Source organism: Elephas maximus, chromosome 22 (genome assembly GCF_024166365.1).
Source record: "Elephas maximus indicus isolate mEleMax1 chromosome 22, mEleMax1 primary haplotype, whole genome shotgun sequence".
NCBI classification, from domain to species: Eukaryota; Metazoa; Chordata; class Mammalia; order Proboscidea; family Elephantidae; genus Elephas; species Elephas maximus.
The window spans coordinates 12234843-12261064 of NC_064840.1; the positions used below are offsets into that span (position 1 = coordinate 12234843).

The 26222-nt window shown below is 45.3% G+C and overlaps 1 protein-coding gene across 10 annotated transcripts in view; it reads right to left on the bottom strand.

The window, feature by feature from the left end:
* Positions 1 to 3521: 3521 nt before the first annotated feature.
* Positions 3522 to 26222, bottom strand: part of TBX5 (T-box transcription factor 5) — a 109399-nt gene continuing 86698 nt past the window's right edge. For 9 of the 10 annotated variants that reach the window (XM_049865241.1, XM_049865237.1, XM_049865235.1 and 6 more), the window contains 2 exons: positions 17753 to 17979; positions 3522 to 6185 (listed from right to left, as the gene is read on the bottom strand). In XM_049865241.1, the coding sequence (XP_049721198.1) occupies positions 5608 to 6185; positions 17753 to 17979 (805 nt within the window). In that variant the 3' untranslated portion in view covers positions 3522 to 5607. The remainder of the gene's footprint in view (positions 6186 to 17752; positions 17980 to 26222) is intronic. The other variant, XM_049865232.1, reaches the window with a different exon arrangement.

Sequence of the window (26222 nt, forward strand, 5' to 3'; positions counted from 1 at the left end):
CAGGAGTATCCCCACCTTCCTTACAAACTCGTTTTGTTTGCCAGAAAAAACCATTGCCATCGAGTTGATTCCAACTCATAGTGACCCTATAGGACAGAGCAGAACTGCCCCATAGGGTTTCCAAAGAGCGGCTGGTGAATTCAAACTGTCGACCTTTTGGTTAGCAGCCGAGCCCTCAACCACTGCGCCACCAGGGTTTCCATCCTCATTTTGTTTAGTAACCAAAATATAAACTAGATTTGATTATATATAACCTCATATGCTTGCAAAAGCTGGACAATGAAAAAAAGAGTCTGAAGAAGAACTGATACATCCGAATTACGGTGTTGGCAAAGAATACTGAGTATACCTGGGTTGCCAGAAGAATGAACAAATCTATCTTGGGGAAAGTACAGCCAGAACGTTCCTTAGAAGCCAGGAAAGAGAGACTTTTTCTCCCTTAATTAGGACACGTCATCAGGAAAGATCAACCACTAGAAAAGGACGTTATGTTCAGTAACGTAGAGGGCCAGTGAAAAAGAGGGAACCCCTCAATGAGATGTGCTGACTCCATAGCTGCAACGATGGGTTCAAACACCCCGATGATTGTGAGGACGGCGCGAGACCCGGCAACATTTTGTTCTGGTGTACATAAGGTCACCCTGAGTCGGAGCCGACTCCATGGCGACTAACGACGTAACAACATTCCTACTTACAAACAGAATCCAGCTTCGTCACAGAAAATTTGGCAACTATCCAAAAGCATAAAGACAATTTAAGCGCCCGGAATCCTGCCACCGTTACCATTCTTATGTACCCTAACGGTGTGTTTCTGCTCTCTAAGCATGAAGGGATGAAGGTGTCGTTAATAAAACTGAGAAGCTGAGTGTATCTTCAACTATCTTCACAAAGGTGTTTTTGAATGGCCCCGTGGCATTTCATTGTATGTGCGTACCCTAATTTTTTAAACCAACCCCATATTTTGGGAGTATTAAGGTTGTTCCCAATAAGTATGCATGATTTTAAAAATCCATGATCTAAAAAATCATGAGGAACTTCTCAGTCAATTAATCTTTATGCATATCTCCGATTACCTCTTTAGGGCCAGTTCCTCAAGGTGGAATTACCAGATAAATGATTAGCACATTTCTAAGGCTTTTGATATGCTTTGCCAAACTCTCCTCCTGAAAAGTTGAGATTATTTTCATTCCGATCATCAGTTTATGAGATTTCCTATTTTCTCGATCTCTCGTGATCAGCAGGTATTATTATCCTCAAATATACATTTGCTAAACCAACAAATAAAAAACGATATTTAACTAGGCTTTCATTGCTTACGGTCTTTCAAGCGTTTTATAGAATATCTACTGTGTTAGGGACTTTACTGGACACTCCCACTGATACTGTCTCATTTAAACCTCACAACGGTTCTTTGAAACAGGTAGAATATTTCCTTCAATTAGAGGAGGAAGCTAAGGCTTGAACAAACTTAGGTTTCTTGTTGAGCTCTGCCATACACCAGCTGTGTGATCTTGGGAGAATTCTCAAACTCTCTGAGCCCAAGAATACCCTGGGGATCTCCCTCTAAAAGTCTTGGTGATCCTTCTGCCCCATAACTTCAAGGCCTATACTCAAGTGGCCAGTATTGGATGAGGAATCTGGAAGTACTCAGTAACATCCCTCTCTCAGGTGCCAAGAAACCTACCAGTTCAACCATCAGCATCTGTTCTCTCCAGCTACAGGAACTAACTGGAAAGGAGCCCAACACGCTTCACAGGTGCTCAACAAATAAAGGGTAAGACCTTGATACGTGTTTGTTGAATAAATGAATGAATGCAGACTAGGTGATTTCAACCCACTCATGGACCTGCAACTCATTCCTTCCCCACAGTTTCTGCCTCAGGGCCTTTGCACATGCTGTTCCCTATGCCTGGAATGCTCTTCCTCCCAACTGCTCACCTGGCTTATTCCTATTCATTATTCAAGGCTCAGAAGATACCATCCCAGATCAGGTTCGGACCTTGTCTTATCTCTTCATGGCACTGTGCATGCTTAGTTCATTGTTCTTCCCACCACTGCAATCCAGTGACTATGCAGGTGATTACCTAAGGGTTGTTTCTCCCACTAGCACCTGGGTGGCACAAACAGTTTGCGTTTGCCTACTAACCAAAAGGTTGGTGGTTCGAACCCACCCAGCAGTGCCATGGAATAAAGGCCTGACAATCTGCTTCCATAAAGATTATAGCCAAGAAAACCCTATGGAACTCAGTCTACTCTATATCATGTGAGTCAGAATTGACTCAGTGGCAACGAGTTTGGTTTTGGTTTTTGGCTCCTCCCCCTAAACCATGAGCTGCACGAACGCACAGCCCCTATCGACTTGTTCACCACTGTGTCCCTAATATTTACCACGTCCCCAGCCCAGAGCAAGCACCTACTAAATATATTACAGAAATATAGTAATTTATGTTTTACTTCTTGGCATCTACACATGACAAACCTACACAAACCTTTGGATATTACATCCTTAAACCTACCAAGTCAGGGAAACGATCCATTACAACCACTGTTTGAAACCCAGAGAGGCTAACCTGTGCCTGCCCATGGGATGAGAATGTCCCTTTTCTGATTTATTTGTGCAACTTGCTGTGAATGTTTTTGATGGTTTTCCAATGGCAGCAACTATTTCAGTTGCGGGGGGGGTAGGTACTAATTTGTTATTTGGATGATGTTTTTCTGAAAGAACAATGCTGATGAACTGTCTTGGATAGGTGGTAAATTAGTTCAAGAGGTAATTTCTTCAAAGGCAATTTTTTTTTTTTAAACTGAACCCATGAGAATAAATGTGTATTTAGAGTACAATCAGCCCCCATTTGGTGAAACTTGACTAATTCAGTCTCTGAGGGGACAGAAAGACCATTGACCTAGTTTCTCCCCTGTACTTGAAAGAAGTGGAATTACCATTTCTTTATAATTAATTCACACTTCTAGGGATATTCTTCACTGAGGAAAGGTCCCGGGAGGACCTGATGAAATGAATAATTTGCCATCAGTAAGCCAAGTGTCCCCATTTCAAGGGTATGTGGCATATTTGATGGTTCCTGATTATCCGAGGGGTGTGCAAATGGAAATTATAAAAATCATTTCTCATTTGCTCACCAATTTGCTGCTCTGTTCTGCCTCATATGTGTTACTGACGACAAACTCACAAATCCTAGATGTGTGGGTTTTAAATAAATATCTGGTCCATTGGTAAACCATAAAGTTGTTTGCATTGGGACCTCAAAACACTAGATTCCAGCCATTGATTCAAAGAAGGAGACCCTTCAGAAAATCAAGAGTTAGGTGCTAGATACAATATGACCAACCTTGTCTTTTCAGTCAGTTGGGGTTCCTAGTGATATTTTTCTTTTCAAAGGCCACCACATTGTCAGCTAAAACAAATCACTTCATTCGGGGGATAAAACCCAGTGGATAAATATATTCAGCTCCATCACACCCAAGTACAATGGATTCTAAATACCCCTGAGTTCAGCAGGAGAAGGCAAACAGGGTGAAGAATTCATGTGCAAGACAACAGCCCCATGACATCTCCTCAGCCAAGCAGTACCGGCTGCTGTCAAGTTGACTCTGACTCACGAACACCCCATGTGTGTCAAAGTAGAACTGTGCTCCAGAGGGTTTTCGATGGCTGATTTTTCAGAAGTAGATTGCCAGGCCTTTCTTCCAAGGCACCTCTGGGTGGATTGGAACTGCCAGCCTTTTGGTTAACAGCCAAGAACCTTAACCTTTGTACCACCTCTATCTAATTTCCCCTCTATTCAGTCTAGAAAGAACAGGAAGAAAAAAAGGGGAGGGTATTCAAGGCCCTGGTACTTTTTTAAGCACATGGTCTTTATTAGGCATTAATTGGCACACAAATATATGGAACGAGTACTTAATTCTCACCCTCCCCCCTTAGCAACATACAAGAAGACATGGTTGCATAAAGACACTCACGTACAAACATACACTCTCTCACATACTTGGACGTACGCAGCCTCGCATATTACCCTGTTCTCTTTATTAGGGTGAGTTTAAAATTAAAATGAAAAAAGAAAGAAAGAAAGCAAAGCACAATTTGAAAGAAAAAAAACGCAAACTTGGTTTTGAGTACCAATAAAATTAAAAGCTCTTGGCCAGCTCCCTTGCTGGATTTCATCTCGTGTTATTACTTAATTAGAACTCCTTATTTATAAATAAATAGTACCAGTAAAATATTACATCTGAAGAACCCTGCAATAACGTTTCACTTACACACTTTTTTTTTTTTAATACTGCTTACTGCTTTCAATAAACACAGCTTTGTGTCAGCATTTGGCGTCCACGTGAGTTTTTGGAGAGAAGCCGTCAGTGAGTGGGTCTCGCCTCTTCTTTTGGAGTTTGCGTTGCATCCAGGTTGGGTCTTCGGTGATGGAGAATTGGAAGCTTGGGGCTGGCTTTGTGTTTTATCAGAAAGAATATTTATTTTGGCTTTTTCACAACTCTTTTCAACACAAGGCTTGCTCCCCGCTTATCACAGTTCAGCCCCCATGTAACCCGGGGCTTTTTAAGTTTTTCAAAGCAGGCTTTCCGGTCAGGAAGCTATAGGCCACATCTTAGCAACAGACGGGTGGAAAGACACAGAGCTGAGGAGACGGGCTGAATAAGATACGGGGCCAGATGGAGTCCAGTGTTATCCTGACTCCATCGGGGAATAGAGGGCCAAACAGAGAGCCATGTTGACGGTGAAGGCAGGGCAAAAACGAAAAGAAGCTGGGGCGTAGGGGACCTTTTCAGAAACATTCCACGGCAGAGGTAGGTACTTACTTCTCTTAGTCAAGGGAAAACCAGCTGCCGTCCAGTCAACGGCAACTCAGGGCAACCCCATGTGGGTCAGAGTAGAACCGGGCTCCACGGGGTTTTCAATGGCTGAGTTTTTGGAAGTAGATCACCAGGCCTTTCTTCCAAGGTGTCTCTGAGTGGACGCGAACCTCCAACCTTTTGGTTAGTTAGCAGCTGAGTGTGTTTCATCATTTGTACCACCCAGATGCTCCAAATCAAGGGGAGGGTAGAGAATTTAGGCTATAGGGGTAGTTTATTGGGGGAGGGGGAGCCCCACAAGTACATATTTTGAAACACACTTGCCTCAGACCTCCCCCGAAATAAGGGACTGGGTCCCATTAAGATAATTGAAAGAAAAAAATATATTATTATTTATTATATAACAATGTCAACATTAACACCAAGACAGGCAAAAGAATCCAACTATGAGCTGGGAGGAAGCACTCGATGAGGCAAGACTCTGGAGATCAAAGGAAGGAGGCGGGAAGGGCGTCTCCGGTGGTAGGAACGTGGCTGGTGACGAGTGCGGTGGTCACAGGGGGTGAGAGCCATCTCCTTTTTGTTTGTTTTTTTAAGTTTTGAGACAAAACAGCAAAGTCATATTTTCTGAATTGTGGTTTCAAGCGACTGATTAGATCAGCGTCCAGGGGTCTGGAGTGCAGACGTGAACATGGGGTGACATGAAAAATCTTGTCCGTGGGGTTCTCCGTGCTACTGTCTCTGTCTCTTTCTCTGGCAAATGTCTGTGGTGGAGCAAGACTCGCTCTAGCTGCTGTCACTCCACTCTGGCACCATGCCAACTCCGTGCACAGAGTGATACTGGTGTGGGGACAGTGTCCTCGGCACGCTGTGAGAGTAGAGGAACTCGGGAGGCTGAAGGCCGCTGGGGGACTGGAGGCCAGTCTGCGGCCCACACTGCCTGACCACAGGCTGGTGGGCCACGGAGGTCTGGTGCTGGAACATACCCTCCCCGAGCTGTGGGGAGCCGTGGTTGGCCACGCCAGCCAGCCGGGGGACCAGGGGCCCCGAGGTGAAGTGAGCGGAGAAGTGCTGGTACGGCAGCCTGTCCATGGGCTGCACCGTGGTGACGGTGCAGCTGCTGTAGGAAGGCATGCCTGGCCATGTGTTGCAGCTGATGTCCTCCAGGCTGGGCACCGGCTCGCTGGGCGGTGCCGAGCTGGCGTACATGCAGGCCTGCCGCTGGGCCGACTCAGTCCTGTAGGAGGCGCCCAGGCCCTGTTGCTGGGGGTAACTGGTACGGTAAAAGGGGTCCTCGTCACTGGGCGACGTCTCCATGTAGGGCTTCTTATAGGGATGCTCTGTGGTGGAACATTCTTCATCTGCTAAGACAGGAAGAAAGAGACCAGTGAGGCCAGGTTCAGCCGCCAGAAAGCTCGAGGCTGGGAAGGCCATTTGGCGAAAGAACTGGAGAATAAAGTCTGGGAGAACAGCTCCAACCTCCAGTCAGATAAAAAGGGGTAGACCGTAATGGTTAAGGTCCTGGACTATGGAGTTCTAGGCAAACAATTTGACCTTTCTGAGCTCAAACTCTTCATGTGTGAAATGGAAAGGATAATTACAGTCCAGGGCCCAGGTGCATGAAAACATTCAAAGAATACTAATTATTATAATTCTCTTCCCTCCTCCTCAGAATGTAAATTCCATAAAGGCAAGACCTCGTCTGTCTTCCAGTTCCAGGTGCTGCTGAGCTGACTCCGACTCATGGAGGTCCCATGCGTGTCAGAGTAGAACTATGCTCCACAGGGTTTTCGAGGGCTGATTTTTCGGAAGTAGATCGCCAGGCCTTTCTTCCGAGACGCCGAACCTCCAACCTTTAGTTAGTCAGCAGCCAAGCATGTTTACTGTTTGTACCACCCAGGGACTCCTTGTCTGCCTTATCCATCATTATATTCCCAGACCCTGGAACACACTATACATAGTAATAATAATAATAATAGCAATAATAACTGTAAATGCAAACACTTACATGGTGTTTACTCTGCCTGGCACTATTCTAAGCACTCTGTATAAGGTAACTCATTTAATCCTCACCACAACCCTATGAGGTAGGACCTATTATTATCCCCATTTTACAGATGAAAGAAGTGAGGCACAGAGAGCTTAAGGAACTTGCCCAAGGTCTTACATGGCTGATAAACTGTGGAGTCAGAATTAGAACCTAAATAGTCTAGGTACAAAGTCCTTGCTCCTCAGAGAAGATGTCCTTGCTACACAGATAAGAAATGCAATAAATATCTGTGGGATAGATGGATGGGGTGGGTGGGCCGGTAGAAGGATGGGTGGGTGGGTAAGTGGATGGTTGGACGGGTAGGTGGGTGGGTGGATGGATGGATGGATGGACGGATGGATGGATGGGGGGGTGGGTAGGTGGGTGTGTGGATGGGTGGATGGGTAGATGGATGAATATATGGATGGATGGATGGACGGACGGATGGGTGGGTGGGGGGATGAATGGATGAGTGGACGGATGGGTGGGAGTTTAAATGAATTCCCAAAGCCCCTCCTAATACCCAGTACACAGTTAATGTTTGTTGAATCAGTACAAATTAATGCATTGCTGCTTCCTGGCTAAGCAAGTTACTTCCCTTTTCTATGCACTAGTTAAGCCCTGTCCAAAACAGTAGTGTAGGACAGTGGAGATAGTTCTGTCCCTGAAAGAGGGTCTTCCTTAACCGTTTTGACATCACTGACTCCTTTGTTGCTGTTCTTAGGTGCCATCAAGTCAGTTCTGACTCACAGCAACCCCATGTACAACAGTGCACATCGTCCTTGTCCCAGTCCATCTTTGCAAGCCTCTGTATCAGGCTTTTTATTGGGAACCTGAGCTGTAAGCAAGGGAGGCTGACACTGCGACTAGAAGAAGCCCCTTGAGGATGTACCGTATTTTTACGCAAATAACGCCTGTATTGTATTTTTGCCATCCGCACAATCCCCTTGCCCTGGGCTGTTTTCATAGGAAAGCTATGCCACGCATTATGTATGTGGGCGCATTGTTTGCAAAAATATGGTAAAGCTAAGATGTCATTTACTCCACAGTAAATCTTATGGTTTTGGATTGGATCCCCAACCTGGATAGGGTAGCTTGGGGTGCATTCCACCAAACACCACCTTCATCTGCATCATTCTCCAAGTATGATTACCCTCACAGGTAAGTCAAAAACCTCCCCAAACCAAACAGCAGGAAGCAAATCAATTTTCAGCTAGACTCTTTCTGGGACACATCTGGGACCCACAGGATACCTACACATCTGAAAAAAAAAAAATGAAAAATGCAGTCACTCTCCCAGGTGTCATGCCAACCATCCAGATGTTTGAAAACATCCAGATGAGCGAGTGGTCACATTTTCCACCCTTGAACTGGGCAGTTTTGGGGGGATCTTGGATACATAGCCACACTCAACTTGTTTTTTGTCCTCGCTATCACCTCCCTTGGTTCCTCTCCTCCTAGTCTTCTTCCCACCCCCTAAATTCATAAATCTGAATTTTTCCATTGTTGCCGGAATCATAACCTTTGGGTTTTCCATTTAACCAGGGCGTTCCCCTTTTCAATAATAGAAAGTACAGCTGCAGGGTACCCTTGGCAAGAGGAAAAGAAAAAAAAAAGGGGGGCAAACTAATTTGGAGTTTCAGATTCCCTTCCAGATTTGTTACAAGTTTAAAAGGAAAAGAATAACATGAAAAAGGCCAGAGCACATTTTGGAAAATCGTAAAATTACACATTCCAGTCTTTAATACCCCAACAAACTGACGCAGGGCCCTAAGAGAAACTGGAGCCTACTTATTGATAAAAGTGGGTTCTGAGCCATCTCAAATTCCTCTCGGGCCTCATCACCTCGTAAAGAAATTCCAGAACAAGGACCCAAATTTCAGGTCGTTCTTGATACATGCTCTGGATGTAATCTCTCTGTGTTGTTTATCTGGCTTTGCTTTAATTTCTTTCTTTTTATTAGCGGCCCGGTAATGTTCAAAAGCAGAGACTTCTCTCTTCAGCCAAGTCATATTGGACTTCTGTGGCTGGGGAATGGGTTGTAGTCAAGCACCAAGCCTTCTAACAAGATGAGCATACAACTCAGTTTCAGAAAGCTGTATGTTAAGAGCGATTTGTTATATTCCAACTCTCCTGAACCCAACCGAGTCTCTTTGATGGCAGTAAAGCTCTTTCCTGATTCCAACCACTGATGACTGCATAAACCAAACACCAGTTGCTATCAAGTCAACTGTGACTCATGGCAACCCCATGTGTGTCTGAGAACTTTGCTCCATAAGGTTTCCAATGGCTGATTTTTTAAGAAGTAGATCATCAGGCCTTACTTTGAGGCACCTCTGGGTAGACTTGAACCTTCAACCTTTCAGTTGGCAGCTGAGCAGGTTAATCGTCTACACCACCCAGGGACTCCAATCATCCAATCATTGTACAGCACTGTGAAAAACCCTGGTTCCTTGCATTTTTCTAGATGCTTTTGATTCTGGATAAAGTGGCCTTGACGATGAGTTCAGAGCACAGGTTTTAGAGCAAGAGCTATGGCTCTGACGCTCACTGCCCTTGGGTGAATCACTGGACCCTCCAATCTCAGCGGTCTTGACTATTAAGTGGGAATAATATCAACATTTCTTGTGAGAATAATGAGATGATAATAAGTTCAGTCTAGTTTCTTCCATCTTCCTTGCACATAAAGTGAGTGTTCAAGTCTTATCTGTCCAAATAACCCTGGTCTACTATCCTTTGCTGCTTTTCCCTCTTGGGTGACTTGACAGATTGCTCCGAGAAAGCCATCTGGTACTTGAAGTTTTTTGGGGTGGATAACCGGAAAACTCACACAACTGCTTTCTAATCATTCATCCCATTGAGCAAATGTTTTCACACTTCCAAAATGGGTCACTTCCCTTGCTGGTTGAGTTAGAAGAAAGACTGTGGTCTTGGCTTCATGGAGACTCTGGCGCCCAGAGTGGTGAACGGTCACTCCCTAGCTGAGTGACCTTCAGCAAGTCAGAATCGGGACTGGAATTCAGGTCTCCTGACTCTCAAAACAGTGGTCTTCCTGACAGATGCCCCTAGCCTTTCAGCTTTCATGCAGCCCATTGTGTTCAGGGGACATAAAAAGGTGGTGACCTTTGACCCTTATGGATTGGCTAATTGATTGATTGCTTGATTTTGTGTGTGTGTGTGTGCGTGTCCCCATGCCCTTAGTTTAAATGGCAATGGGAAAGACTGGAACGGTATTGTAGGCAGATTCTCGACTGAGACTCAAAAGACAAAAGACACTGCTTCAAATCTCAGTTAGCCACTATCTGAAATCAGTAACTTTATTTATTTGCTTATTATCTGTCTCCCTCAATTAAAATACAACTTTCATGAGAGCAGGAGCCTTTTCCATCTGGTCCTACATTGTATCCCAAGCACCCAGCACAGCGCCCAGTACAAAGTGGTTGCTGTTGAGTCAACTCTGATTCCTGGGGACCCATACGTGTCAGAATAGAACTGTGCTCCATAAGGTTTTCGATGGCTGGGTTTTGGGAAGTAGATCACCACGCCTTTCTTCCAAGGCACCTCTAGGGGGACTCGAACCTCCAAACTTTCAGTTAGCAGCCAAGCACGTGAAGCATTTGTACCACCCAGGGACTACAGCACATAGTAAATACTCAATAAATATCTCTTTGGTGGATGAATCCTAGATCTGCCACTCACCAGCCACATAACCTTGAGAATCGAACTCATTCTCTTAGTCCTCTGTTTGCTCCCAGCAAAATAGGGGTGAAGGACATCCCCGCAGCTCAAAGACTGCGGTGAGCATGTCGTAAAGGAAAAGATGTAAAACTGCTCTAAAAAGGCAAACAGCGATGAGAAAATGCACCCTGCAAAACCCTTTACGATACAAAATTCCCCTTTCCCCTCCCCATCTCTGACTTCCCTTTGAAAATCCAACTCAGTATATGGCTTTGCCCTATAATCTTTATTTGAGTTGCCTTTGGTTTCAAAAGTGGGGAGTCAGGCTGGGAGGGGTGAAAGACAGACAGACAAGCGCACTCCCAGGACCCTGGATCCGGATTTGATTGAGTGGCATTGATAAAAGCCCTTCCCGGCTTTTTTGGCTCCATCCATCGGCAGAGATAGTTTGGAGACAGCCAGCTGCAAACACAAGAGAGCCCTCTGGCCTGCCTGGCCCTTTGACATTTCAGTGGGCCTGACTCCTAGACACGCTGGACAGGAGGCAGACAATGAGGGGAAGTCAGATAGTGGAGCAGGCAGGGGCCAGGGGGAAACCACCCAAGGAGTTATCACTTAGCGGGAATCCCAAACTGGAAGGAAACCTCCGCTGATTCCTTATCACTTTACAGTGTGGAGGCTGATGATGAATTGCTTTTTGTTGTCTCTGAGGCGGGACAGACGGAGCTTGGCTGGAATGTTCCCTGTCCCCAAGAGCTCCCTTTTGCGGGTGGAGGGAGGTGAGAAGGGCAGAGGTTTGGGGATGGCTGAAAGAAATTCTGCAGGGTGCACAGCCTTAGTGTGAATTTGGGACCAGGCCCCGCAGTAGCTGGATGACTTTGGGCAAGTTACGCAATCTCTCCCAGGCTCAGTTTCTGCGTCTGTGAAAAGGGTTAGTTCTTCACCTCCTTATCTCCAACCAGGCGCTAAGGCCCAATTCCGTCCACATCCCTGTCTTCTCCCCACACGCTGGTCTGAATCATCATCACCTCACGCCTCTGACTCCCCAACAGTCACACATCAGGGTTCTGGCATCAATATTCGTCTCCTCCAATCACAGCATAAAAACAAAACCCGAATTACAGCACTCACATGTTTAAAACCCTCAGCCCTCCAATGGCTGTCTACTGGTGTTCAGATAAAATCTGAAGTCCTTCAGGTGGTCTGCAAGGGCTGGCAGGATGCTGGCCCTGCCTTCTTTTATTGTTGCTGTTAGCTGCTATTGAGTGGCCCCAAGTCACGGTGACCCTGTGAACAGCGGAACTAAATGCTGCCCAGTCTTGCGCCGTCCCCACGATTGCGTACAGATTGGACCATTGTTATTCACAGGGTTTTCAGGGTTGATTTTTGGAGGTAGATCACCAGGTCTTTCTAACTAGTCTGTCTTAGTTTAGAAGCTCCGCTGAAACCTGCTCAGCATCGTGGCAACACTCAAGCCTCCACTGACAGCGGGGTGGTGGCTGCACTTGAGGTACCTCCCTCAAGTCTTGTTTCCCACCTCTTCCCCCTTGCTCTGGGCTCAAAGCACCCCATACTTTTGTTCCTTCCCCAAAGGCAGAAAGTTCCCCCTTTGCCCGAGGGGATCCTTTCTTCTATGCCTGAAAACCTACTCACTGGTATCTGCAAGACCTTACGCAGAGTGAGATTAGTCAGTTGCAAAAGGACAAATATTGTATGAGACCACTATTATAAGAACTCTAATTAAAGTTTAAACACAGAAGAAAATATTCTTTGATGGTTACAAGGGTGGAGAGGGAGGAAGAGGGATACTCACTAACTAGGTAGTAGACAAAAATTTTTTTAGGTGAAGAGAAGGGCAACACATAACACAGGGATAGTCAGTCCAACTGGACTAAACCAAAAGCAAAGAAGTTTCCTGAATACAGCCATATGCTTCAAAGGCCAGAGTAGCAGGGATGGGGGTCTGGGGACCATGGTTTCAGGGGACTTCTAGGACAATTGGCATAACAAAATGTATTAAGAAAATGGTCTGCATTCCACTTTGGTGAGAGGCATCTGGGGTCTTAAACGTAAGCAAGTGGCCGTCTAAGATGCGTAAGTTGTTCTCAGCCCACCTGGAGCAAAGGAGAATGAAGAACACCCAAGACACAAGGTAAATATGAGCCCAAGGGACAGAAAGGGCCACATAAACCAGAGACTACATCAGCCTGAGATCAGAAGAACTAGATGGCGCCCGGCTACCACCAATCACTGCCCTGACAGGGAACACAACAGAGAATCCCTGATGGAGCAGGAGAACAGTGGGAAGCAGATCTCAAATTCTCATAAAAAGACCAGGCTTAAATGGTCTGGCTGAGACCAGAGGGACTCTGATGGTCATGGTCCCCGGACCCTTTGGTAGCCCAAGATTGGAACCATTCCCAAAACCAACTCTACAGACAGGGATTGGCCTGGACTATAAGACAGACAATGATGCTGGTGAGGATTGAACTTTGTGGCTCAGGTAGACACATGAGACTATGTGGGCAACTCCTAGCTGGTGGTGAGATGAGAAGGAAGAGGGGGATAGGAGCTGGTTGAATGGACACAGGGAATACAGGGTGGAGAGGAGGAATGTGCTGTCTCATTAAGGGGAGAGCAGCTGGGGGTGCACGACGGGGTGTGTATGGCTTTTTGTATGAGAGACTGATTTGATTGGTAAATTCTCACCTAAAGCACAATAAATAAATTTTAAAAAAGAAAAACATGCCAAAAAAAAAAAAGCTACTCACCTCCCCTCTTTTCCTACTCAAATCCAGCTCTTTTTGGATTTCAGCTTAAATTCTTCCCCGACCCCAGGCCCCAATCTGACACCCTAGTTTGATATTTGTTAGCCCTTTGAACACCTCCTTTAAAGCATTCAATCACAGTTTTAATTAAATGGCTACAGTTAGTTAAGGGGCAGTGGTGGCTCAGTGGTAGAATTCTCACCTTCCATGCAGGAGACCCAGGTTCGATTCCCTCCAATGCACCAGCTACCACCCATCTGCCAGTGGAGGTTTGTGTGTTGCTATGATGCTGAACAGGTTTCAGCCGAGCTTCCAGACTAAGACAGACTAGGAAGAAAGGCCTGGCAATCTACGTCCAAAAACTCAGCCAATGAAAACCCTACAGATTACAACGGTCCAATCCACAGCTGATTGTGGGAATGGTGCAGGACCGAACAGCGTTTTGGTCCATTGTGCATGGGGTTGCCATGAGTCATGGTAACTTGATGGCAGCTAACAATAGCAACAACATAGTTCGTTGTTTGCAATGGTGGGAGCTTCATAAGGGCAGAGGAGGTGGCTACCTAACGTTCTCCGGGCACTTAGACGTGCGAGGCACTATTCAAGGTGCTTTACATGGATTATCTCATTCCCTCTCGTAACAACCTTATAGTTTCGGTGCTATTGTTATCCCCATTTTGCAGAAAAGCTAGTTGAGGCCCAGAAAGGTGAAGCCATTTGCTCATGGTCACATAGCTAAAAAGTGTCAGCTATTGGAATTACTACTGCACTGAACCAGTCTGCCCTCTATCCCCGACTCCAGCATCCCCAGTGGCCACGCCATGTTGATCTCATGTTCTCCTGACACTCCTGCTAAGTGACCCATGAAAGTCAACAGCTCACAGAATCAAAAGACATTCATTAGCCTTTCGTTCAGAGCCTTCCACCGCATCCTTCAGGAATGCGTTTTCAAAAATGCCACTGTAAGTATCAAATCTAAAAAGCGCCTTGAAGCTTTTTAACTTTTTCCTCTCCTTCTTTTGGTCTGGCATTAATTTCATCAACAGAGCTCCCTAATGCAAAACTTGTGAGGCTTGACATGGCCCCCAGAGCAGACTCTCGAGTGAAGGATGGTATTTTGAGATAGTAGCTGATAACCAAAAACAAACAAAAAAAACCAAACCCATTGCTGTTGAGTCGAGTCTGACTCATAGCGACCCTATAGGACACAGAATGGGATGCCCCATAGGGTTTCCAAGGAGCAGCTGCTGGATTTGAACTGCCGGCCTGTTGGTTAGCAGCTAAGCTCTTAACTACTGCACCACCAGGGCTCCTAGTAGCTGACAAGCCAAGGTAACAGGCAGTATAGGGTGATGGTTAAGGGTACAGGCTATGGAGTCCACAGACCAGGCTTAGTTTTGAATCCCACCTTCAAGACCTACCATGAGTCATTTCACCTTCCTCAGCTTCCCTATTTGTAAAGTGGATTAATACAGTCTTACAAGAAATACAGCCAGAATGCTCCTTAGAAGCGAAGATGGCGAGACTTCGTCTTACTTACTTTGGACAGGTCATCAGGAAAGACCAATCGCTAGAAAATCCTTTTCTATCAGGATTGACATCCTGTCAATGTTTGGTAAAGCTGAGGGTCAGTGAAAACGAGAGAAACCCTCCATGAAACGACGCAAAAGCCACAACCACGGATTCAAACATACCAACAATCATGAAAATGGCGCAGGACCAGGCGATGTTTTGTTCTGCTATACGTAAGGTCACCATGAGTCTGGGCTGACCTGACAGCAAGCAGCTAACAACAGCAGGAGCAGGAGGGCTATTAACAGCGTTGTTGAGAAGGTTTTTTTAAATATAATATTAATAAATAAATATAACATAAAACAGAACCTGTGAGCAGAGACCCATGTTCCATGGGCCGTTCTTAACCCCTGCTTGAGTCTGAAGAGGCAGCCATGTTTGCTGGCATCTGGTCCCCAGCCCATCCTGCAGCAAATATGCTGGGACTCAGGCCAGGGAGCCTATTCAAGTGATATTGTTCAGGCCCTCAAGCTCCAGGGAGTTTGAATGGGCTTCAGGCAAGTCTGGAAACCTCCGCCTCTCCCAGGTCAGTGCCCCAGCCCCATGCTTGGGCTTGAAAGCACAAGCTCAGTAAATGTCAGGTTGTCAAACTGTGACTTTCCCCGTGTGACTCCAGCTGCATGCTGGGAAGGCCACGAAGCATCCATTTCTATTGGTTCTTATTAATGATGTGTGTGTGTGTGCGTGTGTGTGTGTGTGTATTTTTAAATAAGGTCCAGGTGCCAGGCACTGAACTCACAAATTAGTCACTTTAACTACTGAAGTGGTAAGATACAATACCAAAAACCAAAAAACCAAACCTGTTGCCGTCGAGTCGATTGTAACTCACAGCGACCCTATAAGACAGGGTGGAACTGCCCCATAGGTGGATTTGAACAGCTGACCTCTTGGTTAGCAGCTGTAACTCTTAACCACTGTGCCACCAGGGCTCCTGAGGTATAATAGGACACTCTGAAGATGAAAGTCTGGGCCTTTTAGAACAATAACAGCTATTACTTATGAGTCGTCCTTGTACTAAATACCTAAAAACCAGCTGCCGTTGGGTCCACTCTGACTCATGGTGACCCCATGTTGGTGTCAGAGTGGAACTGTGCTCCACAGGGTTTTCAATGGCTGATTTTTTTCAGAAGTAGACCGTCAGGCCTTTCTTCTGAGGTGCATCTGGGTAGACTTGAATCTCCGACTTTTCGGTTAGCAGCCGAGCATGTTAATCCTTTGCACCACCCAGGGCCTCCATGCTAGCCACACAACAAGCACAATTTCATGGCATCAGCACACCAAGACTATGAGATGAGTCCTACCACGAGCCCTAATTTACAGGTTAAAACGCACACACACCACGGAGGCTTAGAGACGTTCAGTATCTTGCCCCCATCACGGAAGTTTGCAAATGGCGAAGGCAGGATTCAACCCATTTGTCTGACTCTGGAGATCATGGGTATAAGCACTAGGCTACACAGTCCCCTCTGTGTCTGTCTTCTTGAGCCCTCTCTCAGGTGAGTAGCCTTCTCCTCGTTTTCCCAGAGACTAGCTTTCTGGAACTAGACCTGTCACTTACCTGATCATAACCAGTTATCAGTTCCCACTGAGTCGACTGTGACTAATAGCCACCCGTGTATATCGGAGTAGAACTCTGCTCCATAGGGTTTTCAGTGGCTGACCTTTTGGACGTAGATTGCCAGGCCTTTCTTCTGAGGCACTTCTGAGAGGGCACTAACCTCCAACCTTCCAGTTAGCAACCGAGCAGGTTGACCATTTGTATCACGCAGGGACTCCTAACCAATCATAGCTACTACTTACAGGGTACTACCAATACCAGGTGCTCTAGGAACTCATCGCCATTTACAGAGCAGGAAATGGAGGCTTAGAGAGGCTAAGACACTTTCCTGAGGTTTCACAAGAAGCTGGTAACAGAGTCAAGATTCGAACCCAGCCCTGCCTGGCCCCCATCACTCACACCCTCCCCACTGCACCAGTCTGCAGCTCACACCAGGCAATTGCTCTACGAGCTGAACTCAAGCAAACACCCATGCCAACCCCTTCAATTCTGGCTCACAAAACAGTCCCCAGAGATTTCCCTTTTTTAAGGCAGTTCCTTTGGACTCAGATGACTTAGGAAAAAGTCACTAGTTCCTTATTTGGCAACGGAAATCACGGAGTGCCCCAGACACCAGCACAGTCTATTTAAAGAGGGGATGGGAGGGAAAATTTCAGTAGTAATTTTTTTTGGAGGGGGGGCAGTTGATCTGGAAAGGAAAGAAGAGTTCAGAGTCCATCCCGGGAGAAACGCAGGCACGTATGCCAAGGAGGTGTGTACAATTACAAGGAGGTTCCTCGTGGTATGGCTTGTAACACAGCCAGGGACTGCTGGGAGCCACCTCCCTGTCCACTAGCAGGAGGTGACAAAGTAAACTCCCCTTCAGCCTTCTAGGTGATACTCACTCGTCAGCAATTAAAAAGAATGAGATAAGTCTAGGTCCGAGAAAAGCTATCTAAAACATATTCTAAGTGAAAAAAAAAAAAAGCAAGTTGCAAACCATATACATCATGATGTCCTTTATATCTAAAGAAAGAACAAAATAATGTGTGCCTGTGTGTGCATGTGTGTGTGTATGTGTGCATGTGCATGGGTGTGCACATGAATAAAATGGGCCTGGACATTTCAAATACATTTCCTCTAAGGAAGGGGCTGCAATTGGCGGCAGACATATCAAGGGAGCTTTAGTTTTACCTGCAGAGTTTGCATTTCTTACCATCTCTATGTAGTCTTGGGCTGCTTCCATTTTTTAAATAAATTAGTGTAGTCCTGCATACTTATTTTCTTTAACCAAAAGAAGGAAGAGAGAAAGGAAGACGCAAGACAGGCAGGGGCTGTCACACCCACCTTTTCTCTTGGTGCAATGGTAAATTTGGCTGTGCTCCTGGGACAAAGGGTATGGGTTGGGTGGGGGCAGAAGGTCCTGGGAGGTGCCGGAGACGCCATTCTCGCACTGATACTGGCTCCCCAAGTTGGATGAGGTGGACAGAGCCCGGGACTCGCTGCTGAAAGGACTATGGTTGGAGGCCACTTTTTGCCTCACTGTGCTCCTGGGAACCACAGGGTATTCTTTACTGAAAGAGAGAAGATGCGAAAGGAAGTTTATCAATGCCCTGACACAGATCCACCCACTAGCCAAACCTTGGCTCAAAGAATCCACCAGAAAAGTCACAGGAGAAGAAACAAAAAGGTCTTTGATAAGCAATGCACTCCAGTTATATTCATGTACACAAAATGCCATGGACATAATATTTGGGAACTAACTTTTCATGTCTTATGCATTAGGCAAGTAGGTTTATGAATAGTTCTATACGTATGCAGAAAGGTGAATGTGCACTCCCAGCTAAAAACCCCTCTTAACATTAAATAAACATATGTGGCATTTTGGGTTATTTCAACTTATTCTATAGATACTTGGACCCGCTAGTTCCCTTTCTGGCGTAAAAACTGAAGTTGTCAATGATTTCGTTCTACTTGGATCAACAATCCATGTCCATGGAAACAGCTCTCAAGAAATCAAACGATGTATTGCCATTGGGAAAATTTGTTGCAAAAAACTTTTTTAAAGTTTTAAAAAGCAAAGACGTCACTTTGAAGACTAAAGTGTGCCTGATCCAAGCCATGGTCTTTTCAATTGCCTCATATTCATGAGGAAGTTGGACAGAAGAATTCACGCGTTCGGAGAATAACTGTTACCGTGTGCAGGGCTGATGGAAGGGTGATTTGGCTCATTCTTTCTGGAAGGCAATTTGACAGCATCCGTTTTCACAATATACAACAATTTGGACCTTGCAAACTGATTACTATGAATTTGCCTAATAAGCTGTCCTAGTCAGTGTGTAAAGACATACTTGTAAGGATTTCCTCTGAAGCACTGTCTGTAACAGGGAAAAGTTAGAAATGACCTAGATGTCATCATCCATAATTCAGTAAACTGTGATAGAGCTAAACAATGAAATATTATGCGGCCTTAAAAAAGAATGAAAAGGCTGTATATGCATGGATATAGGAAGTTGTAGAAGCTAAGTTAAGTGGAAGAGGCAGGACGCATAACTTGACCTAAACTATGAAATGATTGCCACTGGCTACTTTTGGTAAGTAGAACTATGGTAAAACTTTTAGATCACTATTTACTTTGTGTCTATCTGTATTGTGGTTGTGGATGTTGTGTGCCATCCAGCTGATTCCAACTCGTAGAGACTCCATGTGACAGAGCAGAGCTGCCCCATAGGGCTTCCTAGACTGTAATCTTAACAGGAGCAGGCTGCCAGGTCTTTTCTCCCTTGGGGCCTCTGGGTAGGTTCAAACCATTGACCTTTTGGCTAGCAACCAAATGCTTAACCATCGTGTCACCAAAAAACCAGTTGCCGCTGAGTCAATTTCAACTCATAGTCAATTTTAGCTATAAGTCAAAGTAGAATTGTCCCCATAGGGCTTCCAAGGAGCAGCTGATGGACTCAAACTGCCAACCTTTTGGTTAGCAGCCGAGCTCTTAACCACTGAACCACCAGGGCACCACTGTGTCACCAGGGCTCCTTATATCTGTATTACTTGACTTCTTTTTTTTTCCACAGTGGGAGTTTATGAAGTCGATACAAACATTTCCATGTTGAATAATAATAATAATAAAGATGGATGGGGAGGACTAGGCATTTGGTGGAATATACCCACAAGTAGAGCAAATAGTTACAGGGTCCTGGAGTGACATGTGGCTCCCTCCAGTGTCCCCATTCATCCTCCCATGCCCCTCACCACCATGGCCCCTTGGGTGAAAAAGGCAATAGAAACAGAGCTGAAAACCACACAGCAGCCCTGCTTGAAAGAAAAGCAAAAAAAAAAAAAACAAAACAAAGATGAGGATACTCAAAGCACCCCCTCTCCCCCCAGGGGGAGTTACTACTTTAAAGTGTTAAAAAACAAAGATGTTACTTTGAAGACTAAGGCACAGAAACGGGCAGAACAAGATTTGAACCTGCTCTCAGGTCGTGTGTAGACCCAGAAAAGCTGCTGCCTCTGGGGAAATACGCATTCTTCATAAAACCTCAGAAATGAGTTCTCTACCCCCATCAGCCCATGGCACGTGCAGCTCAATATCCACTCAAATCCTGTGAGCTCAGATAAGGCTGGTTGCCTAGTTAAGCCTCAGTTTCCCCATCTGTAATATGGGAAAATACAGAAAGCATTTAGAGAAGCCACAGGGTTCTTCCCTGAGACCCCCAGAGACCGTCTCTTCTCTGAACAACCCACCAGATTCTGATTTCCACTTAAGCATCTAAGAATCAGGGTTCAGTAAAAAGAAGAAAGGCGTTGGAATCAGGAAGTTACATGTTCTACACCAGATCTGCTGTCTACTAGCTGTGTGACCTTGGGCAAGGCACTTAACCTCTCTGAACTTCAATTTCCTCATCTGTAAATTGGGAAGCTCACAAGACTGTTGAAAACAATCCAATAGAAAGTTGCACCTGGCACGCAGTAAAACTATTGTTATTGCCTTAACAAAACGATATGTGATGGTTTCAGCCCATAAAATTTCTCAGCAAGAAACAGTTCTCTAAGCCTCTCTCCTTGACTTGGAGATCTTAACTGGGGGTGGGGGGGGGGTGGGGGGGTGGGGGGGGTTTAAAGGTGTGAACTTGAATTTGAATTTTCATTAACCTCTAATTGAAATTTAGCATCTCCTTCCATTATGCAGTTAATCAACAAGCCACAGTGATATTAACAGCCCTAGTGACTGTTGAGCCTAGTGGCACAGTGGTTAAGTGTTCAGATGTTAATTAAAAGGTCGGTGGTTCAAACCCACCAGCTGCTCCATGTGAAACAAATATGGCAGTCTGCTTCCATAAAGATTTACAGCCTTGGAAACCCTATGGGGCAGTTCTACTCTGTCTTATAGGGTGACTATGAGTCAGAATTGACTTGACGGCAATAGGTTTTTAGTGATTGTCAATAAATAGAAATCGAATAATTTCTTATCACATTGCAGTGGTTGCACACATCTACAAATACCATTTATGCTCATTGCTACTTCCAAATTACAGTAGTTTTAGGCCTGCCACTAATTCCTGTTGCATAAGGAAGTTACAAAGTACACATATCATTATATCTCCATTTAAAAAAATACTTCGATAACTATATTGAATATGGAGCCCTGGTGGCACAGCAGTTAAGGGCTTGGCTGCTAACCAAAAAGTCAGCAGTTCGAATCCACTAGTCATTCCTCGGAAACACTATGGGGCAGTTCTACTCCGTCCTTTAGGGTGGCTGTGAGTTGGAATCAACTTGACGGCAATGGGTTTAGTTTCTTTTTTTTAATTCTGAGAAGGGGTCCATAGGCTTCACCAAACTGCCAGAGGAGCCCATGGTACAAAACAGGGTAAGAAGCCCTGCCTTCGAATGAATATATATATCAATAAATTCCAAACTTCAGTCGGTCACAATTTTTGCCATGACCCAGACCATCTATTCTTCAACAATACATTTTTTTAAACTGACTTTTTTACCCAGATACATTCAGCCTCACTCTAAGCAATAATATCTGTGCAATTATGGGCTTGTGGTGCTAATTACAGTTCTTCTAATGTAACGGAAATAAATACTTAGGTTTTAAAATCAAAGAGCACACCCAAAGTCATCCCAAATACATACAGCTGTACTTATCAGTCACTGTCAGTGACCCTATGAAAGAGATACTGTTGTGGTTCCCATTTCACAGATTAGGAAACTGAGGCCCAGGGTCACAGAGCTGGAAAGAGACACAACCAGAATTCTAACTTTGACAGTCTTCTAAAAAAAAAAACAAAAAAACTTCTATACAATCTCCTAATTGGTTGTTCCGTTTTTTTTCAAAAGTAATATGCTTTTCAAAGACGAGAAGGCAGGAAGGGACAGGAAAACTGAATGAATGGAAATGGGGAACTCCAGGTCATGAAGGGGAGAGTGTTGACACATCAAGGGGTTGGCAACCAATGTCAGAAAACAATATGCGCATTGTTTAACGAGAAACTAATTTGCTCCGTAAATTTTCACCTAAAAAAAAACAACCAAAGCCAAACCCGTTGCTGTCGAGTCGATTCCAACTCATAGCAACCCTATAGGACAGAGTAGAACTGCCCCACAGAGTTTCCAAGGAGCGCCTGGTGGATTTGAACTGCCGACCTTTTGGTTGGCAGCCGAACTCTTAACCACTATGCCACCAGGGTTTCACCTAAAGCACAATTCAAATACATATATATGTATGTATATATATATGCTTTTAGCCCACAAGCAGCCATCCAAGATACAACTATTGGTCTCTATTTGTATGGAACAAAAGAGAAAGAAGGAAACCCAAGAGTCAGAGGAGGAACAGAACTACACAGCTGATTGTCTCCATGAACCACACCTCCTCTACCTTGAAACCAGAAACACCAGACGATGCCTAGCTACCACTACCGAATGTTTTGATCAAGAATGCACTAGATGGATCCCAATAGAAAAGCAGGAAAATGTGGAACAGATCTTCAAATTCTTGAAGAATCCAGACTTCCTGGGCCTATGGAGGCTGGAGGAGTCCCCGAGACCACTACCCTGCATTACTCTTCAAACCTTGAAGCAAAATTATCCCCTGAAGTCACCTTTAAACTAAGCTACAGCTCAGCCCCCAAAATAAAGATTGTCACCCTTGAGTATTACGTTCTTTTTTAAAAAATTATCTGTATAAGGCCAAATGGACAACAGCTATTTTAAAGCATAGACGAGAAGGTCCAAGGGCTGGGAGTTTAAGTCAATGGAAGTGAAGCAACTAGGACAGAAACAACGCGAATATTGGCACAATGTGAAGAATGTAACCAATGTCACTAGTCATTATGTTCAGAAACTGAGGAATGGGAGCGGGTTTTGCTGTGTATATTTTCACCAAAAAGAAAATAAAATATCGATTAAAAATAACAATAATAATATTCTCTTAGGGGACAAGGATTTGGGGCCCAAGGCTCCCTCCCCACTTCCTCTCCCGCTCAGGGGTGTGATGACCTCCACCCTGCATCCCTGCCTTTGCCTGTCATGTGGAAACACGTCATAGTGGTCAGGCAGGGGACGCAGAGTGTCTGCCAAGTTTCCGTGAGGCCACAGACACCCTCACGACACCCTGGAGTCTCCTCGTGGAGTTTTGCCCTGGCATGTGACATCTCAGAACTCAAGCTGGAGCCACCCTAAGCAGCCACACCAGTCAGGCTATTCCCCTGGGGCGGGGAGGCTGAATGCAATGAATTAGCTTTATAGCTCTTGCTCTGTGGTTCAGGATATGTAATGGAAAAAAAAAGAAAGAAAGAAAAATAATAATAAAACGTAAATGTTGTCAAATCTCTGGCCATTCTATTAAGGTCCGCTGACTTCTGGTCTGTCAGAGTTCCCAGAGGAAGGGAGAAATCTCTTTTATTTTTATATTTTTAATCGGGAATGTTTTGTTTTGTTTTAATTAAAGAAAATAACACCAGGAAAAAAAAAAACTGTTGGCAGAGGGAATTTACAAGAGAATGTATCAATGGACTCCGTGGAATTAGCTCCAGCACTGCCAAATTGCAAAATTACTTCCGAGCAAGGCCAAATCCTGCTTTTGATTACTAACACTCACAGAAGTGACAAGACAGTAATAGTCTAATAATCACTTGCCCTTTACAGCTTGTCCCTCTCTAAAGAGCTCAAAACATCATCACCAGTCATCAACGTCTTTCTTACCAAAAACCAAACCCATTGCCATCAAGTCAATTCCAACTCATAGTGATCCTATAGGACAGAGTCGAACTGCCCCATAGAGTTTCCTAGGTTGTAATCTTCATGGGAGCAAATCTCCACATCACTCTCCCAAGGAGCCGATGGTGGGTTTGACCCGCCGACCTTTTGGTTAGCAGCCGAGTGCATAACCATTGCGCCAACAGGGCTCCTCTTAAAGTCTCTCTTAGGAACTGAATGTCCACCAGCCCATTTCAGAGGTGTAGAAATAGGGGTGTGGGAGTGTGACATGACTTCTCCAATGGTATGGGGTTATAGAGGCAATGGGAAGAAATGTTAGAGCCGAACAACGGTGGGGTAATTTCCACTGGGGTCATTGATGGAAGTGAGACATATGAGGTCAATATGGCAGAGATCTCTAAAGTCTTTGTGATGAGAAGATCCAGTATGTTCCTCTACATCTTTAAGAGCATCGGTGAAGAAGGTAGGGCACAAGTGAATTAAAGTCAAAGTTGAGAAGCACCTTGTGTGTCTGGGAAGAGGGGCAGCAACAGAGGACTGCTGCTGCTTCTTCCTCTTCATCATCATCATCATCCATAATTTTCTTGAAGTGCCTCTTCATGTTCCAGACAAGCAGCCCTAGTAGCACAACAGTTAAGCACTCAGCTGCTAACCCCAAGGTTTACAGTTTGAACTCACCCGGGGGCTCCACGGGAGAAAGACCTGGCTGTCTGCTCCTGTAAAGATTACAGCCTGAAAGAACGAAGAAAACTAAAGATACAAGGGAAAGACTAGTCCAAAGGACTAATGGGCCACATCTACCACGGTCTCCACCAGACTAAGTCCAGTACAACCAGATGGTGCCCGGCCACCACCACTGACTGCTCTGACAGGGATCACAATAGTCAGTCCTGGACAGAGCTGGAGAAAAATGTAGAACAAATTCTAACTCAGGAAGAAAGACTAGACTTGCAGGCCTGACAGAGCCCGGAGAAACCCTAAAAATATGGCCTTGGGACACCTTTTAGCTCAGTAATGAAGTCACTCCTGAGGTTCACCCTTCAGCCAAAGACTGGACATAGGCATAAAACAAAACGAGACTAAAGGGGCACACCAGTCCTGGGGCAGGGGCTGGAAGGCAGGAGGCGACAGGAAAGCTGGTAATAAGGAACCCAAGGTTGAGAAGGGAAAGCGTTGACATGTCATGGGGTTGTTAACCAGTGTCATAAACAATGTGTGTACTGTTTAACGAGAAGCTAGTTTGTTCTGCAAACCTTCATCTAAAGTACAATTAAAAAAAAAAAAAAAGATTATAGCCCAGAAAACCCTATGGGGCAGTTCTACTCTGTCACATGGGGTCACTATGAGTTAAAATCAACTCAGTGGCACCTAACAATAACAATATTCCAGGCACAGTACTAAATGCCTTATATAGCATTCCCTTATTTGATCCTGGCAAGAGCCCCACTTCATTGGAATGATTAAACTTAGAGATGCAGAAATTGAGGCTCAGAGAGGTTAATCAACTTGCCCAGATCACACAGCCAAGAAGAGGTACAGCTGAGCTTTAAACCCAGGTCAATCCTATCCTAAAGTTCTTGCCAGCTAACTTATATTTGACAGTAAGGGACTGTTGCCACCATCTGTTCAGGCAACACAACCATCCTGTTGCATATAAAGCATCCTGTTGACAACAGACTTGGACCTTTCCCAGGCAATGTCAAGATCAGCCCATCAATCGACTGTATGTAGAATCCCGCTGCTCCCTGCAGAAACAACCAGCTCCCCGCACGCTGTGGACACAGTTGGGAGGCCAGGCTCTCCAGACACACACAAGCAGGGATCCTGATTACCCCGGCTCGCTCTGGGTGTTGGAGCCCTCGGACCAGCTTCTCCCCGGCTTGCCCCCCCCCCCAACCCACATTCTGATCCACATGAGCCAGTGCAATGAATGACGCCATTGTCGCCGGGTCTGGGTTGTAAAACGTTACAAGGGAATATTGAAATCCATGGCCAAACTGCATCCTCAAGCGGCCGCCAGCTAACGAACGCCCCCGAGAACGTTTTCAACCACAGCAGACTGAATTGGCCTTTTCACGGGAGCAGGTGGCAGGGGTGCTGGTGGGTTGGGGGGGGTTGTTTTGTTTTGTTTTCCCTTAGCGATGCTTACCCAATTTCTGGCAGCCTTTTTCAAACAACTAAGGCAAGGCTAGCGACTGTAAAACCCTGTTCTCATGGAGCAAATGTCTCCTCTCGCTCGCTCTTTAATCTGTGATTAAAATTTAAAAAGGGGCCCTGTGCTCCCTCAAGGGCTTTCTCGATTTATTAACCTCCTAATACACTTGGGGAAGTTATTCTAATCTAACGTGCAGGGACCCAGCAGGGCTGAAGAGGGCACAGGCCGGCAGTATTTGGCCCAGTGCAAATAATAAATAATGGCTCACTCCTTCATGTCTGTGAAGAGCTTTCCAACGTTACGCAGCTCACACCCCACCAGCAAGCTGGGGAGGAACACAGTGAATGCTCTCTGTTCCATCTCTGGTGAGAATATAAGGGCACAAAGAGGTTACATAAATTTCCCACCATTGATTCAACCAGGTCTGTATGA